This window comes from Dipodomys merriami, unplaced genomic scaffold (assembly GCF_024711535.1).
Source record: "Dipodomys merriami isolate MVZ:Mamm:240054 unplaced genomic scaffold, mDipMer1.0.p SCAF_35, whole genome shotgun sequence".
NCBI lineage: Eukaryota > Metazoa > Chordata > Mammalia > Rodentia > Heteromyidae > Dipodomys > Dipodomys merriami.
In genome coordinates this window covers 12,797,602-12,815,141 of record NW_027205048.1, presented here as the reverse complement: position 1 = coordinate 12,815,141, position 17,540 = coordinate 12,797,602, and the positions used below count along the sequence as shown (strand labels likewise).

The 17,540-nt window shown below is 46.5% G+C and overlaps 1 protein-coding gene and 1 long non-coding RNA gene across 2 annotated transcripts in view; both read right to left on the bottom strand.

The window, feature by feature from the left end:
- Positions 1-17,540, bottom strand: part of LOC138803855 (scavenger receptor cysteine-rich domain-containing protein DMBT1-like) — a 202,241-nt gene that overhangs the window by 65,822 nt on the left and 118,879 nt on the right. Inside the window, 2 exon segments of the mRNA XM_069987925.1 lie at positions 2,093-2,112; positions 2,814-2,844. Of these exon segments, the coding sequence (XP_069844026.1) occupies positions 2,093-2,112; positions 2,814-2,844 (51 nt within the window).
- LOC138803957 (uncharacterized) lies at positions 11,464-12,829 on the bottom strand. The gene is made up of 3 exons (XR_011365107.1): positions 12,655-12,829; positions 11,939-12,209; positions 11,464-11,526 (listed from the first exon to the last, which is right to left on the bottom strand). It is a non-coding gene; the product is annotated as an uncharacterized lncRNA (long non-coding RNA).

Sequence of the window (17,540 nt, the reverse complement as noted above, 5' to 3'; positions counted from 1 at the left end):
TTGAGCCACAGTGCCACTTCCGGCTTTTTTTTTCTTTTTGCTTATGTGGTAATGAGGAATCGAGCCCAGGGCCTCATGCATGCAAGGCAAGCGCTCTACCACTGAGCCACCTTCCCAGCCCCCTACTTAATACTTTTCAAAAAACAAATATGACAGGTTTTAATTACAAAAAGTGAAATAAATCCCTGGTAAAACACAGCCCTTAGGACTTAACAGGCTGTCATGACTTGATTGTTCTGAAGACACTGTAGGTGATACTGGCTTTTTGGAATGCCCCACAATGACAGCAAGCTAGTCACTAGAGGAATTTGAGGCCATCTTCTTGCTTTAGATGGTCCATTTATAACTAGGCCCAACTATGTACAGAATATATAATCTATTCTCCCTTCCAAATTTAACCCAGTAATTAGAATGAAAAACAAGATTGTCTTAAAACTAAAAGGAATATTTGTACCCAATAAGAACTACCAGTTGAACTTCAGCAAGAAATCACTTCCTACCTTGATGCATTGGCAGTGATTCTTCAACATTCTCTGCCAGGAGAGGGGCTGAGAGTTCGGTGGCTGTTGGAACAGACAAGAGTGGATGGCAGTCAGGTCCTAGCCCTTTCCCAGCTGACCTGAGTCCCACAGAGTGCAGAAGGACATTGACTAAACAGTCATATGAGCAATTGAAACAATTTGCCAATATTTTCCCTTCACCACAGAGAGGTAGGAATTATGCTTTTAATAACAATTTTACTGGGAAAAGTGAAAATAACAACATCAGAGGATAACCAAGATGGTTGTGATTAAAATTAAAATGAAGCTAATTATTTAGAAAGAAGAAACTGACCCTACAGCATTTTGAACCTAATGGCCCGTTTATCTTAATGGCCCAGTAATGTAGAAATGGCGAATGATGACCATTGAAATATGACAACCAAATACCTTCCAACACTATTCCTCCATTATCTTCACACAATTTGCGCTGGAATGGAAAATGTCATCCATAAAACAAAAACATGAACTTACCTGTAAACAGGGAGGAAAAGAAAAGATCTGTTTTAAGAAAAGGGTAGTTATTGTTGGTAGAGACTCTCCTATCACAAGGGAATTTTAAGGTGACAAAATATATCTCTCGGAAATTAAAAAATATTGACTCTTCTAGGCTTCATTTACATGACTTCACTTGACCACCAAATGTCTAAGTACTCATTAGCACAGTGTGTCTAATGACCCATGTTGGATCCAATTGTGACTGTGCTATCGCCAATGGACTAACTCTGTAACACTCTCAAATAGGAGGCAAATACTCTTTTTACTCACAGAACAATTTAGTGGACCTTAGAAGCTTTATAAAGCACATGTGTTTTGATGGAATTTTAATCAGGAGAGGGATAATAAAATGAAAAATCATTCAACAATAACACAAATAGATAGGCAGATAGACAGAAATACATACATACCCTCAATTAAACTTCAATAGATGTAAGAATCTAATTCATCACTTTAATATTATGTAGGTCTTTCTGGTTGAATGTAACTAGAAAATTTGATGAGTGACCAAGTTCCTTGCTCTAGATACACCCCTGCCACACGCACACATACACACGCACACACTGCACATTGCATACGCATTTGCTTTTAGCATTGATAGTATGCAGAAAATTAATCGCAAGCATGGTGGACATTTGTTCATATTTCTGGACCAGTGGTTCTTAGTTGGCAGCCATTTGCTCCCTAAGGAGACATGTTGGGAGACATGGTAGGATGTCACAACTGGTGGACAGGTACTATGTGACAGTAGCAGAGGTCAAAGACGCTGCCACGTGCGGGACAGCCCACCCACCACAAGGCACCATCGAGCTTCAAATATCCAGAGCCAGGGTGCAGGGATCATAGGCATACTATTTTGCCAAGGACTTGTGATCCAGAATTCCCGGCCTGAAATCAGTCAGCAGGACGAGCTAGGACTGTGCTAACCTGGTCCTTTGCCCACCTTCCCTAGACTGCAAACCCAAATGCTTTACATCATCACCCCACGGGCGCCCTGAACGCTTCGCCTCACTAGGGACTGGGGTCGCCTCTCCTCTCCAGGAGACGTGTCAGACAGTCTGGTCCCGCTGTTTCTCTCTCTGTCAAATCCATGTCACGACTTTGGCCCCACATTTCTGAGCCCCAACCCAGGTCCTCCAACCGGCCAATGGGCCAAGCCGGAGGCGGCCCTGGCCTCACAGCAGGCAGGCCTGGCGTGCGATCACGCAGGCTGCGCGGATGTGCTTGGCCGGGGAAGGGGGGCGGCGCATGACCTCAGCCCTGACCTGGGGGCCTCCCCTGCGCCGAGGACGCCCTGCGTCTTGGCCGGGGCCGCAGTCATGCACATGCCCGCATGCGCACACTGTCCCATGACCTCAGCCGTGACCTGAGAGCCACCCCTGCGCCCATGACGCCCTGGGTCTTGGCCGGGGCCGCAGGCATGCACGTGCCAGCCCCCATGCGCACACTGTCTCAGAGCGCCCTCGCTGCTGGCACAGTCCACGCCGTCCAGAAGGAACCGGCCCGGGCCGGCCTCGAACCGACCCGGCCCCGGGCTGGGGCAGCGAGGCGCGGCCGCAGCGCAGCTGCCCGCTCATCACCTCGCGTCTCGCTGGTCCCACTGGGGGTGGCACACCTGCCCACCGGCCGAGCAAGAAGCCTCGCACTCGCCCGAGCACCTGCCGACCTGAGCACCTGCCGACCTGTTCGCAGCGGTGGCGGGTCGGGAAGGGCGCGAATGATGTGCGGGAGGAGCCTGCGGACGCGCATCCACCTCGTGCGCACGCGGACGGCCACACATGCGCGGATGGCCACACACGCGCGGACGGTCGCACATGCGCAGGGTCACACGCGCGGACGGCCGCACACGCGCGGACGGTCACACACGCGCGGACGGTCGCACATGTGCAGGGTCACACGCGCGGACGGTCGCACACGCGTGGACGGCCACACATGCGCAGGGCCACACACGCGAGGATGGCCACACATGCGCAGACGGCCACACACGTGAGAACGGTCACACACACGCGGACGGTCGCACACAAGCGGACGGTCACACACACTCAGACGGTCACACACACGCGGACGGTCGCACACGCGCAGGGTCACACACGCGCAGACGGTCACATACCCGCAGGGTCACACACCTGCAGGGTTGCACGCATGGACGGTCGCACACCCACAGGGCCACACACCCGCAGAGTCACACACGCAGACGGTCACACACCCGCAGGGTTGTACGCATGGACGGTCGCACACCCGCAGGGCCGAACACCCGCAGAGTCACACACGCAGACGGTCGCACACCCGCAGGGTTGCACGCATGGACGGTCGCACACCCGCAGAGTCACACACGCGCAGACAGTCACACACCCGCAGGGTTGCACGCATGGACGGTCGCACACCCGCAGGGCCGCACACCCGCATGGACGGCTTCGGGGACCGATCGCGGGAGAGACCCGCCCTCGCTGGCCCGCAGATTAGAATCCAGCTTCAGAGTCGGGAGGGGTCGGGTCAGCCTAGAGTCAAGGGGGATTCGGGGCTGGGCCAGGGGCCAAGGAACAAAGGCGTGGGGGGGGGCGTTCACGATGTCTTGAGAGGAAAGTCGTGCTGGGGATGCCCCCCCCCCAGGCCTACTGTGTGACTTTGGTCAAGGCGCTTGACCTTGACTTAACTTTGGCTCTGAACCTCAGTGTCCTTATTTGCAAAACAGGGATGACGAAGTATGCCCCTGGCAACAAGCGGTTGCCAGGATGGATGGAAAGCACTGTGCGACCAGATGGGATTCGTGCACTGAGGTCATCTCTTAGACAAAACCACTCAGCAATTTTTATACCCTTGGCTTGGAATAAACGACAGGCAATGATCCCAATGAGAATTCAGTAAATCAGCCAAAATAGCATAGTTACAAGAAATTATACACCCCTGCAGATACAACAGGATAAATGAGATCAACTTCCATAGAAGATGAGACTCCCAAGAAATTACTGGGAAAAGCTGGATGGGGCTAGCCCTTGGGGAAGGAGCTATGGACAACTTTGCTTTCATTATCAAAACAATTAATAATCAACATGTTATTAATTAATAAGTCAACATCATAATGAATACATCCAACCGCACATGCTTGATTCTAAAGCAGAATTTTTCAATCACAGCACTGTTGAACTTAGGACTGGAATACTGTGTCGGGGAGGGTATTTAGTAGTGCTCTTAGCCTACCCATAGATGCTAGTAACACCCTCCATTATGACAATCAAAACTGTCTTCATACATTGCCAAATGTCTGCTGGTTGGGAGACAGGGGAAATTGCCATGCAAGAAAGTCTTTTAAAAGTGCTTTTAAATCTCCTAAAGCAAAATTTATCTTAACAGGAATTTGCTAACTGGTCTATCCTCAGTTCCTCCCTCTCATCCTCCTCCCTCTGTCTAGGGCGTCTGAGATAATCATGTGCTGAATAAGAGAGGCAAGAGCCTCCTGCCGGCCTGGGCTGCTCACAACTTTCGGATGAGGCGAAGGCAAATTCTGCTCGGTGCTGCCAGGGCTTTGGTCTATCTTAAGGCAGGACTCGGAGGTCAGGGAGGCTGGAGGAGGGCTGTCCCCCATAGGTTGGTAAAGACCATGGGGACAGTGATTTTACAAGACAGAGCTTTCTCTTCCACACCTTTACCCCAAGATGTCACCCACTTCCTACCTCCTTCCTTCTGCCATGTCTGACCGGGACTTACCTTCCTGCTGCTCCACAAGCGTGCCTTCGGGGGGGCTTCTCCTGGTGCGTCCCTTCCCCAGCCTTCCTCCAGATCCTCTGACATCTCTCCTGTAGCCAACTGAGGTACATCAGCCACATTAGCGTCTCACCAGGGAACTGAACGCCGCGGGCCTCCAACAGCTCCAGATCTACTGGAATCTGATTTTTTTAAATTCACAGTAGAGATCCTATTGTGGAACCAAATGTGGGAAGCCATGTTCTGGAATCAGCTCTTGCCTGGGGGAGGAGGGGAGGGCAGGCGAGGGATTGCATGGGATCCTTTCATCAGCTATATGTTTCTACCCGTTCTTCCAACTTTTTTGGGGGAGGTCCAGTTGTGGGGCCTGAACTCTGGGCCTGGGCGCTGTCCCTCAGCTCTTCAGCTCAAGGCTAGCGCTCTACCACTTGAGCCACAGCACCACTTCCGGCTTTTTTTCTTTTTGCTTATGTGGTGCTGAGGAATTGAACCCAGGGCCTCAGGCATGCAAGGCAAGCGCTCTACCACTGAGCCACCTTCCCAGCCCCCCGTTCTTCCAACTTTTTGCCAGTCTCCATTTCATTGTGAGTCTCTAGTTATCTACAGTTGATCTTGAAGCATTTTGAGTAAGATACAGCTTGTATATTCATATGACCAATCTGATTTAAGCACTGCATATACATGTACCATGGTGAGGCGCCTTTGAATAATGAACATGCACTTCCACAAAAATGAATAGCAGGAAGGCAAAACGTGTCCTGTCTGGGGCATGGGTACTAGTGGGGAAGAAGAACAAAGAGGCTGGAGAAGGATGAATCCATATTAAGGAGGCAAGCTGCTCAAGACACTACAGTGCAAATTATCCGGAATGGGACCTGTGGCTTGCCACTGCCCTACACAAAGGGCTCATTGCTGTCCTGCCTGCTGATGGGCCAGCCCAGGGCCAAGGTCCTGGGGTGCCACCACACAGACGTCAGTCTGGCCCTGAAACAGTGAAGGGCAGCATGGAGCAGTGGAACTTCCCAGCAGGCATTGAGGAAGAGTGATGATGCCACGTCATTGTTTCACCCCAAGACTGAGCCTCATGTGGACCCTGCTCACTGCCTCACCCAGGATCCCAGAAAGCAACCCATGGGGGATGGGCCAGAGAAGGGGGAGAGGACCACCGTATGCTTCAAATACATTTCCTCAGCTTCCGCAGTCGGTGAATGGCTTACTGGATTGAAAACATGAAGCATGAGAAGTGAAATACTAAGGAAAAACTAGATCAGAAGGGACAAGTGGTGAAGGGCTTCTAATGCCTGACCAGGAGTCTTAGAACTTCATTCTATAAGAAAAATGGAGGTAGTGGTTATTTTTGCAGAAAGGAATGAAATAATCAGGGTTTGAAGTTTTGCAGAAGGAGTGAAATACTCAGGTTTTGCACCATGAGCCATGAGGAAGGTAAGCCCCAGTGAATGTGCAGAATGGACTCCTAGGTAGAAGAGGCTGGAGGTGGGTGAGGAAAGGAAAACACTGGGGACAGAGCCAAGAGGTGGCAATGGGAAAAGACTGAGGAAGGGAGTGGCAGATATGTTGATTAACAATGCTAAGACTGGCCAGCTAAGAGGAAGGAGAGGAAGGACTCAGAGCAATGACAGGACCAGGAGAGGCGAGCCTGTGGGTCAGTGAAGTCAGTGTTAGAGACCATGCTCTTGATGGTGTCTATGATCTGACAGAATTGTTCAGTTAGGAAACAGATGAGATCATTGAGGGGAACGTGCATAGAGCGTCTGCAGACTTCAGATGGGAAGAAGGAAGATGGGCTGGTGAAGGGGAGACAGGAAGCCAGGAATAAAAGCAAAAGGCTGAGCCACACACACAGAGAAGGAGAATGATGGGTCTAGCCACAGGGACTCTCAGACGGAGGCCACCGGCTTGGCAGTTACAGACAAGTGGACGTCTCTGCTTAGTAGAGAGGAGCTGGAGTGGAGACATTGAAAGGGGCTGGGGCACCATGGCTACGTAGTCAGAATCTGCCTCTGGAGAAAGAAAGAAAGGTTTCCATAAAGAACGGTAGCAGGCAGGAGTAAACCCGACCTCCAGCCTTTCTGTGTCGTTGTGTTGAGTTTTGCTCTGTTTTCTGGTCAGGTCTTGCTATGTAGCCCAGGCTGGCCTCCAGTTCACAATCCTCCTATCTCAGTCTCTTGAATGCTGAGATAAAAGACATCCACCCCCATGTCTGCTTTTGGCTTTTTTTTTTTTAAGGGAGTGTGGGGATTAGACCCAAGACCATATGAGTATGAGTGTGAATGTGTGAATGAACGAGAGGTGTGTGGGCCGGAGTGTGACAAGTGTGAGTAGAAGGTGGTCCTCAGAGCCCTCAGGAGAGCAAGGTGGTGTGCCACCTGTTGGGTTCTGACAGGAGGTACATGGCATGGCAGGGTAGCTGTGGACATCAACAGTCACCACCTGGCCGGGGTTCCACAGTGAAGAAGAGGGAGAACAAACTGGGCCCGTGGGAGAGTGGGAAGGAGGGGCCTGTGGTCCCCACAGACAGAGCCTGGGAGCAGCATAGCAGCCCACATAAGGGACTGTAGAGACTATTTAACAGCTTAATTTGGATTGTGTTAACCAGACAGATGCTACTCCAGGGAATGATGAATATCCCTCTTTCTTGGGTTGCCCCTCAGCCTCACTGTGCAGATGAAGTGCTCTACTATTGAGTGAGCTCTCGTGGTTGCAAGTGCCCCTCATCCTTTCCAGTGGCATGTGACCGGCAGAGGGTTGGTGTGTTCCTGGAAGATCATACCGGGGCCTGTTGTTCCTGAGCCTCTTGTACGATCAGCAGGAGCCTAACAAAGCCTATTGGGTTATCTCATGTCACTAATCCTGAACTCCCGGAAGCTCAAGAACACTTCCCTACACATGCATGTGTGTGCGCACGTACATGCGTGCACGCACACACACACACACACACTGGAAAACTGCAGGAGGGAAGCAGACACATCCTGGGGGAGAATATGAGAACAGGTATGGCCAAAGGTCACAACGGTGGCAGGGACAGAGGAGAAATCTGGGAGCCAGGAAGAAAAATAGCCCCATTGATACCTGAGACTTATAAATGGTGGTGACTTCCAAGATCAGTTGAGCCTCTCAAATATCCTGAGATTTGCAGTAACTCAGGGAAAACAATCTCATAATCCTCTTATTTTTATTTTGGGAGGGTCTTCTGGGCAGAGATTAGTCAAGAATGCAGTGTTTTTACTCACTGTTGCTCCATTCCCTGACTTGGCCTGTCTATGCAGGTCTCTTATTCTGCTGAGTGTTCGAAGACATGGGGCCACAGCAGGGGCGTGCATCCCCAGCATGGTGAACAGCTCTGCTATTTGGTAAGAAGCAAATTTTAAGGGAAACAGAATAAGACCAACAAGAGAATGGAGTGTTGTAACTGGATTATGAATGAATCCTACTCAATCAGCCCTCACGCAGGCTGATTGCCCCATTGGAGGTAGGAGTGAGACTCAGGAGGGTTGGGACCAGGATTGAGGCTTACCCTTGATCTGAGAGACTCACCCAGTTGTCCCCAGTACGTTATTGTGTAGCTGTTTGATTATAAACTTCAGAAAATCATCAGAGAACCCCCCCCCCCCCACACACACACCGTCCAGCCTGGCCTCCCAGCCGGGCCTCCCAGCTACCAGAAGTTATTAAACTCATCTGAGACTGGGATTTCTCTCTTTACGTCTCACTCCAACATCTATCTTCAATCCTGTGGGCACTTTGGGTCCTAAGCCATTTTCACTTCCCAAGGTCTAGGGGGAGGGAGAGGAGAAGGGAAGGCAGAGGTCAATGTGACTCCCTGATTGGTCCATGGTGGCTCTGCCATACCCGGATTGGCCCATGGTGGCTCTGCCATACCTACAGCCATGCCCTCAAAGGCTGCACAGGGCCTCATCAAACTCCGCCTCATTTTTTTTCTCTACAGTGAAACAAATATGATGGATTCGAACTCTGAATTCTCTCCGAGATTTCCAAACATTGTTATGCATCAGAATGCTCGATAGGAAAATGTACTCATTACCTTGCTCATGTAACTAACCCCTCTGTACAATATTTTTACAATAAAAAAATGTACAATAAAAGAAACCTCTGCCAGTTTCCGTATGTGGTTGGTACGGTTTAGAGAATTGATTTGCATCGTATGGAGGAACTGGGAGAAAAACAAAGTCCTTTCCTGTTGATTTTCTTTTTTTTAGTTGGCTCTATTGAAAGTTACATTGAAATATTGAAAGGGAAAACAGCTTGGTTTCTTGGAGAGTAGAGATCCAATGGAAAATGTTATGTTCTAAATCCAAGAACCTATGTTTTTATTACTTCCTATTTTATGACACATTTAGTCATTTATAGCATCTACTGTTGTATTTGATAATGACTTTACATTTTCTATGCCTGAAGCACTCTCCCAAGTGTTTTACTAATATTAATTCATTAAAGCTCCTTTAATAATCCTATGCATTATACTCTTTTTACATGAGAGTTTATTGAAGCATGGAGGTAAAAAATGTATCTAAGTTCATGGAGTCAGAAAGGGCCCAGTCCAGTTGACTTGTTCGGTTCTTGTGGCCCCAAAGGCCACATTCCCAGACGTGATCCTCATACTATGCAGGTGAGAAACACAACCCAGAAGGATTCAAGAAATCATTAAATCCTTAACATCCTAGTATATTTTGCTAACTATGCTTGAAGATTGGACATCAATGTACCTGTACATTTTCTTGCAGAATTAAAAAAAAAGAATCTGAGAATAAACTTTACACTCAACCATAATTCTGTGGATAGTGAGCTATGCCTCTTTTACAGTTAGTAAGAATAATATTCAGGGTGTTTGTTGGCCAAATGTTTTTCAAACTTTTTATTTGATAAAAAAGAAAAAAAATAACTAATTGAGAATCTCACTATTTTTACCCAAAGCCACAAAATAATAACATAAATGAAATTATGTAGCTGTTTCAAATTAGCTTGGGTCCAAAGTACAGTAAAACTTTCTTAAGAGAACTAGATGTGGGATGCTCATTAAAACCGAGAGTATGAAAAGGACCAAGTTGTTTTTATAGAAAGGTATATATTTTCAGATTAGACAGCTGCATAAATCAAGTCGAGATAATTTTATGGCATGCCAAAGGTTTTAAGCTAAGAATATTCACAGTACATTCTTGAGCTCCATTTAGCAGCAATAAAGAACCCATGTCTGTGATTCAACACCCTCAGTACAGAATACCAAACTATAACGCGTAAGCCAAATAATAGTTTAAAATCCTCATTAGATTATTTACAGCCGGGCATTCCATTGTTGTCCATTTCTATCCAATAGCCTACAAAAGGAGTTATAAATTGGATAGTGCTTTGTTTACTGAAAACAAATCTTACAGAAAATACTTGATCCGACTTTCCTAAAATTGATTGTGATGATGCATGGTTGGTTATCACAGCAATGTCTCATCAGAGAGTTTAAAGGATCCCTCTGTCCAGATCGAATTTTAAGCCAATGAGTGGGTGAAGAAGATTCAGATAACCCCACTTTCCCTTTCCAGGTTGTAACAAGGCATGCACAAAACAGCCCTGGGACACTGGCTGCCTACCTGCTTCAGGAAGCACAGCAGCTTGGAAGAGCAGTAGCCAGAGGAGGTGGGCATGGCTGCCCATGTTGGGAGGCCTTCCTGCTGCTTGACAGCTTGGAGTTCCAGCTTTATACACTCTCTAGGCTCCCTGGTGGGGGTGGCCTTGGAAACCTGATGCTCTGCCCCGGCTTGGATTGGCAGGCATCCAGAGCAGGGGACAACCGATTTCTTTGGACATTTTTGTGCATATTTGCCATGGGGAGACAGAGTGATTTCACCTGTAATAGGTGAACCTGTTTGAAGATGAAATCAAAGGTTAAACAGTGGGCTAGTGCCTGGTGAGGCAGATGAGGCCTTGTGGCCCCTTGGAGAAGAGAGGACTCCGGGTGCCCTGGATCCATCAGAAGACATGCTCTCCTATAGCACATGGCTGTCCCCGTAGAAGAGGCAGCTGGAAGTCTGCTCATCTTTCCATGCCCACATGCCCCGCGTCTCCATTTTTCTTGTAATTTCCCTGTTAGTGTCCAACTAATGGAGGAAATGGAACACATATATTTACCTTATTCTCTAATGCTCACGACCTCCTGCTTCAATGGTCATTTCTGACATTTTGCCTGACTTCCTGTCAGCTTGCATGCATTTTGAGGGTAGGATTTCCCTTTAGATTGTTTATCGTCTTGCTTCCAATAGAACTTACATGTTGCCTGTTTACTAGGATGAAATGTACATGAATGCTGAATGGAACTGCTCAGTACAGATGGATAGCTGATGTTCATCAAATGTTCATTTTGTGATCAGGTAGTTTCCCTCTACCTAGATCAAATAGTGTGCAAATAGTAACAAATTATCCCACAATCTTAGAGAATTCTTTCTGAAGACTGTTGCACACAGACTGGAAGCAGAGAAGAAGTTGTTAGGAAGCACTTTTTTTTTATAGTCTGAACATGCTCATCTTCATTGTCAAGACCACTTTACAAGGGGAGCGGAGCCCAAAGGTTGATCAGCAGGCATGGCTTTCTGTTCTGTGGGGAATTGCAACCATTCGCCACCAGTTACATATCTAGTCATAATGGCAAAATATTTAATATGGCTGACCCTGGAACTTGGGTTTAAAGGGTTCAGGTCTTGCTCCCTACATCGTGATTGGAGAAAATGAGCTCAGCTTCACAGCACCTTAGTTTCCTCATCTGAAAGAGAGATAACACTATCTGTGTCATTTATTTTAGAGGGCGGGATGCTACCAGGATAAAATTAGGAAAATGTAAGATTTTCATATTATACAAATGAAGATGACTATTTCTCAACAGATACCAGAATGTAGAGCTTTTTGTTTTATTTTTAAATATATTTTCATTATCTTTATGTAGTTGTACAAACTAGTTACCATCCAACAAAGCAGTTTATGAATACAAGGCATCTTGACCAATATCACCCTATATACTCTAAAAGCTTTTCAGATGGCCACAGAATAAATTCCGTCCATCTTAGCCAATGCAGGAGAAACAATAAACAAGGGAGAAGAGGATACCACACAGATAGGCATGACTCTAGCTAACATACTTCACAGACCAAAGGTGAATCTATATTTCTTTTCCTTACCTCAGCCTCTCCTTGGAGGCCTCATTTGTCTGACAGGGTCTGTAAGGAAGCTCCTCTGTGCCAGGGTTTTTCTTCTTATGTCCAGGATTTTCTCTTTCTCCCTTAAGTACCTGGAAGCATTCAGCAGGTCTTGATCCTTGGTAGAGGAATCCCTGTTTCCTAGATGCTGATTCCATTTCACACTGCCATTCATGATGCACCTGCTCAGTCTTGTCCTGTCCTCAGACACAATCATCCCTCCACACTGGTGCTTGCTGAGGTGTTGGTATCCCTGTGTGGTCCCAATTAGTAGAGTTCTAGATCAGCGTCTCATGTCCTATCCCCACCCCCTCTTTGCCGCTCTTCTCCTCACCCTCATGGGAAACACTAGCAAAGACACTGTCTCTCATGGTCTCAGGTGATCAGAGGGACATAAAGTCTTTTGGAACCCACAGTCCCCACATGATCTCTGTGTTCTCATGTCTGTGGGCATTAGAGCCCTGATAGTATAACCCTCTTGTTTCCATCCTGTCCCCTTGACATTTTTTAAGAACCAAATAAGATTACTTCCCTGTATTTCTTGTTCTGTATCTTTGAACACATTGAATCCATACTATGATGTTTATACATTTTAGTACTTTCCAGAGATAGTAAAAGTCAAGATGAAGAGGAAGAAAGGCCCTAGATTATTGCTTCACTGTATCATCTGACCATATAATGAAAGAGCCGAAACTCACACACAGATACCATCATGCTGGTGAAATGGGGAAATGCTGTAACAGCAGCCAGATCTCTGAAAGTAGATTCTTTTGCTGTTCCATTTTAGCTCTCAGCACTTTGGCTCTCTCACACTGGAACAGTGATGTAGGTCTCACAGGGTCATTGTAAATAATTAAAGAGCATGTCTGCAGAACACACAAGAGAAAACCAGCAAGATAAATGAAACCTAGTGTTCTGTTATGAACAACAATCTGCCCTCCTGAGATGATATAAAACTATTTGCAGTGTAATGTATAGAAGATATTTGTTTGCTTTTTTTTTTTAACAACAAACACTGAAAAATTGAATTCTACATATAACAAACTGCTCTGAGTCTTGGATTATCCAACTATGAATAATAGATTTTGAAAATATTGAAGCAAAACAAAAGGGCCTCTAAGTTGCACACTTCATCTCTCGTGCTTTGGCTGATGGCCTGAGGCTTTGGTTAAGACCTGGGTTCATCCAGGCTGCTGTGGAAGGGATGCAGAGCCCCCAAGGAACTCAAGCTCTCAGCTGACAACATCTGTCCATCAATAGCACATTTTACTATGTGCACCTTCATAAGACAGGCCTTGTTTCTAGAACTTAATCACTCTAGATAAACACAGGTTTAGGGAAGGGCAGGAAGGACACACGTCGCCATCTTGAAGGCTCAGCAGTTTCCTGGTAATGGCTCTGAGAAAGTGAGCAGAGCTCTGTGACTGCTTCCTGCTGTGGTAATGAGGGAAGAAATCTTCCCCCACCACCCATAACCTCCTTCTTTCTTTTCCTCCCTCCTTCTTCCCCTTCAACCAATACCACATACCAACCTTGTTTTTGCCACTAGGGATGTATCAGTTAAAAATAGACACTACCCCTGTCCCGAGGCAGCTCTGTATTCAAGTGAGCAAGACAGTAACACAAATGGAATGCACAGCCTGTTATTGATGGGAAGTACTTTGGAGCAGGGGAGGCTTCTGTGAACAGTTAAAGTCTGAGCAAGGACATCTGGATGAGGTCTGTAAATGAGTCTTTGAGTGACTCTTGAAAGAGCTGGAGAGCAATCAAGTAGATTTAGCCCAGACATTGTAATGGTGCCAACACTGCAATAGAACCCCAGGCCAAGTTGGGTGAGGGCCCAGGATGCCACTGTATCACTGCAGGATAATCAATCAAGAAAGGGTGTAAGACATGGAAAAAATGCAGTCACATTGGCATGGTGATACATGCCTGTAGTCCCAGCTAATCAGGAGGTAGAGTAGAAGGACCTTGATTGGAGGCCAGTCCTGGGCAAAAGCATGAGACCTTATCTGAAAAACAGACTAAAATGAAAACAACTTAGGGATAGGCTCAAGAGCCAGAACATTTGATTAGCAAGAATGTCTCACAGTTCCATCTCTAGTACTGAAAGAAAGAGGACAAGAAGGAGAGGAGGGGAAGAAACAATGCCAGAGGGGCCTCCAGGGACCAGTGGGGGCAAGTCCTAGTGCTTTCTGTAATATTGACCATCAAGTATTCATTGCAACGAAGTGCTGAAACATCTCCCATGTTCTCCTTTGCAGTAGTAGGAGATGTTGGAGAGGATATGAATTACGTCTATAAGTTGTGAAGAGTGCTAACATATGTACTCTCACAATAACAAACCTGAGCTCTAGTCTCCTCTCAGTGACTTCATGCACACTGCTGGCACATGCTTTACCTCACTTAACCTGCTGTTTCTTCTGTAGAACAAGGATTTCAGACCCACCCAAGACAGCACATGGCCCAAGTAAATGTCACCTGAGATCCTCCTGGGACAAAATTTTGTCTTTTTCTCTCTCATCAGCGTGATTAAATGTTGTAAGGGGACACAGGTTTAAAGAAACAATGTGACTGTGACTGGGCACTGGACTCAAGCGGGTGAGATCTCAGGGTTGTGATTCAAAGCCAGTCTGGGCAGATAAGTCCGTGAGACTCATATCTCCAACCAACCACCAAAAAGCCAGAAGTGGAGCTGTGGCTCAAGTGATGAGTCATAACCTTGAATAAAAAAGCTCAGGGACAGTGGCCAGGTCCTGAGTTCAAACCCCAGGACTAGAACAAAAAAAAATGGGAATTGAGTTCCATCAAAAGCCAATATATTTTAAAGCTTTTATATAATAACACGATTAAAATAATACACATTCACTAATAAAATCATGTAAACCACAGGAACATTCACAGAAGCAAATATACAACCAGTGCTCACAATTTAGACATTATTAGTGTACATCCTTTAAAGCTGATTTCCTGGGCATACACCCCTTTTCTTGTTAATTATCTAGGCACTAGTATTGGGTTCACACCCTATGTATGGTGGCGTGGCTGTATATGCTTTCCAAAGTTCTCATTATATCACAAGAAACTGCCAGTTTAAATGTTCTTTGAACCTGTGATTCTGGATAGCTGCATATATTTCTGTGTCCTTTTTCTGTTATTGACCATAGACACTGTTCTCAATAACTGGCAAAAGTAAATGCATTTAAAAGCCATCGCTGGGTTGTCTAAGGGTCACCAAATATTTTAAAATTGTCTTTGCTGCATTCTTTGGCCTGTGCTTATCCCCAGACAGCATTCTCCCATTGTCCCTCTTACTTCTATGCTCTTCTTCTGTCTCTGCTGGGGCCTGTGGCTCTGAGCAGCAGATTGCGTTATATGTCAACGGAAGATGGGGCAGGATCCCTGGAGGGACAAGCTGCTCTTGAGAAATAAGAATATCAGGAAAGGGCTGGGAAGGTGGCTCAGTGGTAGAGCGCTTGCCTTGCATGCCTGAGGCCCTGGGTTCAATTCCTCAGCACCACATAAGCAAAATGAAAAAAGCCGGAAGTGGCGCTATGGCTCAAGTGGTAGAACGCTAGCCTTGAGCTGAAGAGCTGAGGGACAGCGCCCAGGCCCAGAGTTCAGGCCCCACGACCGGACCCAAAAAAAAAAAAAAAAAAAAAAGAATATCAGGAAATTCCTGCTTTCCGGTTACTTACCATGTACAGAAACAATTGATCCTTTCACCTGAATAGAATGCAGTTGGGTTGTATTATGTTGATATTTAAAGAAAATGAGACTTCTTGCTCTTTATAAGTGTTCACACATACACACACACAGAGTTTACTAATTCAGACCAAATCCCCATTTGTGCCAGTAAGTTTGTGTTCAACTTGTAAAACTTGACTAGTGATTCTAGAAGTTATATCTAGGTGGAAGACAGTTTGGTAGGATTGAGTCCTGTGGGTCACTGGTAGCCTAATGTTACCCAGAGCTACTAAGGAAGTAGCCTAGAATGGCTGATGATCACTGAGCACTCCCTGGAGTGGATGATGCTCACTGAGCACTCCCTGGAGTAGCTGATGATCACTGAGCACTCCCTGGAGTAGCTGATGATTACTGAGCATTCCCTGGAGTGGCTGATGATCACTGAGCACTCCCTGGAGTGGCTGATGATCACTGAGCACTCCCTGGGATGGTTGATGATCACTGAGTACTCTCTGGAATGATTGATGATCTCTGAGCACTCCCTGGAATGGCTGATGATCATTGAGCACTCCCTGGGATGGATGATGATCACTGAGCACTCCCTGGGATGGATGATGATCACTGAGCACTCCCTGGAGTGACTGATGATCACTGAGCACTCCCTGGGATGGATGATGATCACTGAGCACTCCCTGGAGTGGATGATGCTCACTGAGCACTCCCTGGAGTGGCTGATGATCACTGAGCACTCCCTGGGATGAATGATGATCACTGAGCACTCCCTGGAGTGACTGATGATCACTGAGCACTCCCTGGGATGGATGATGCTCACTGAGCACTCCCTGGAGTGGCTGATGATCACTGAGCACTCCCTGGAATCACTGAGGCTCACTGAGCACTCCCTGTGTCCTTACACAGTGCTTGTGCTCCACATGCACATTTCTGGACTCTGCCCACACTCTAGAAGGTGGACACTGTGTTGTAGATCTGGGGATTTAAGAAAATGACAGATGGCCAGTTTATCACTGTCTCTCTGGTATCTAGATCAGTGAGACTCGATTTATCCAGCTTAATTTGTAGAGGAACTAGAACTCGGGTTCAGGTGCTGGAGTGCCAGCCTTAACCAAAAAAGCTAAATGAGAGCGTGAGGCCTGAGTTCAAACCCCAGTACTGGCATACACACAACAAAATAGTGTACAGAAGTTCCCACAACTAGATAGCAGTGCAGACTAAATTTTAACCCAGAGAGTCCCAACCCCACAGAGTAAGTAGAAGGCAAATGCTCCGTATGACTTACATCCTCTGTACACTTTAAATACCTCACTGTACCAGGAATGATTGTCAGGTTTGACTAGTTTGTGGTTATGCTTCAACGGTCAGGAAATAATGACAAGAAGAGCAAAGCATGCAATCTTGTTTCCACAGATGCAGATGCAGCTGGTAGGAGCTCTAACCTGGTGACGGTTGACACACCTCTCTCCCAGCCCAATCTCACATTCACATTCTTCTACAAAATGAGGCCAGCCTGGCCCATGGAGCACATCTTAACTCCATTTCACAGGCAAATGTTTAAAGACTAGCACTGTCTTTATTATTCAATAATGTATTAAACATTTTAACCCTCTAGGGAGACCTTGAAATACTCTATTTCTGTCATATAAGTTAACAAATGGATAATTTTCTGAACATGAAATGTGAGCTACTGGAAATTTAACATTTTCATTGTTTTGATATGCCATCAAAATCAGATAGACACATCCACTAGCTAGAGTAGAGTCTGTTTCAATGACCAAGTGGCAAAGTCACAGGGATGGAATGCTGGACTCCTAAACCTGTTACTTTTTTTAAAATAAGTTTTATATTGTGAAAGTACCATACAGAGCAAGGTAATGAGTAC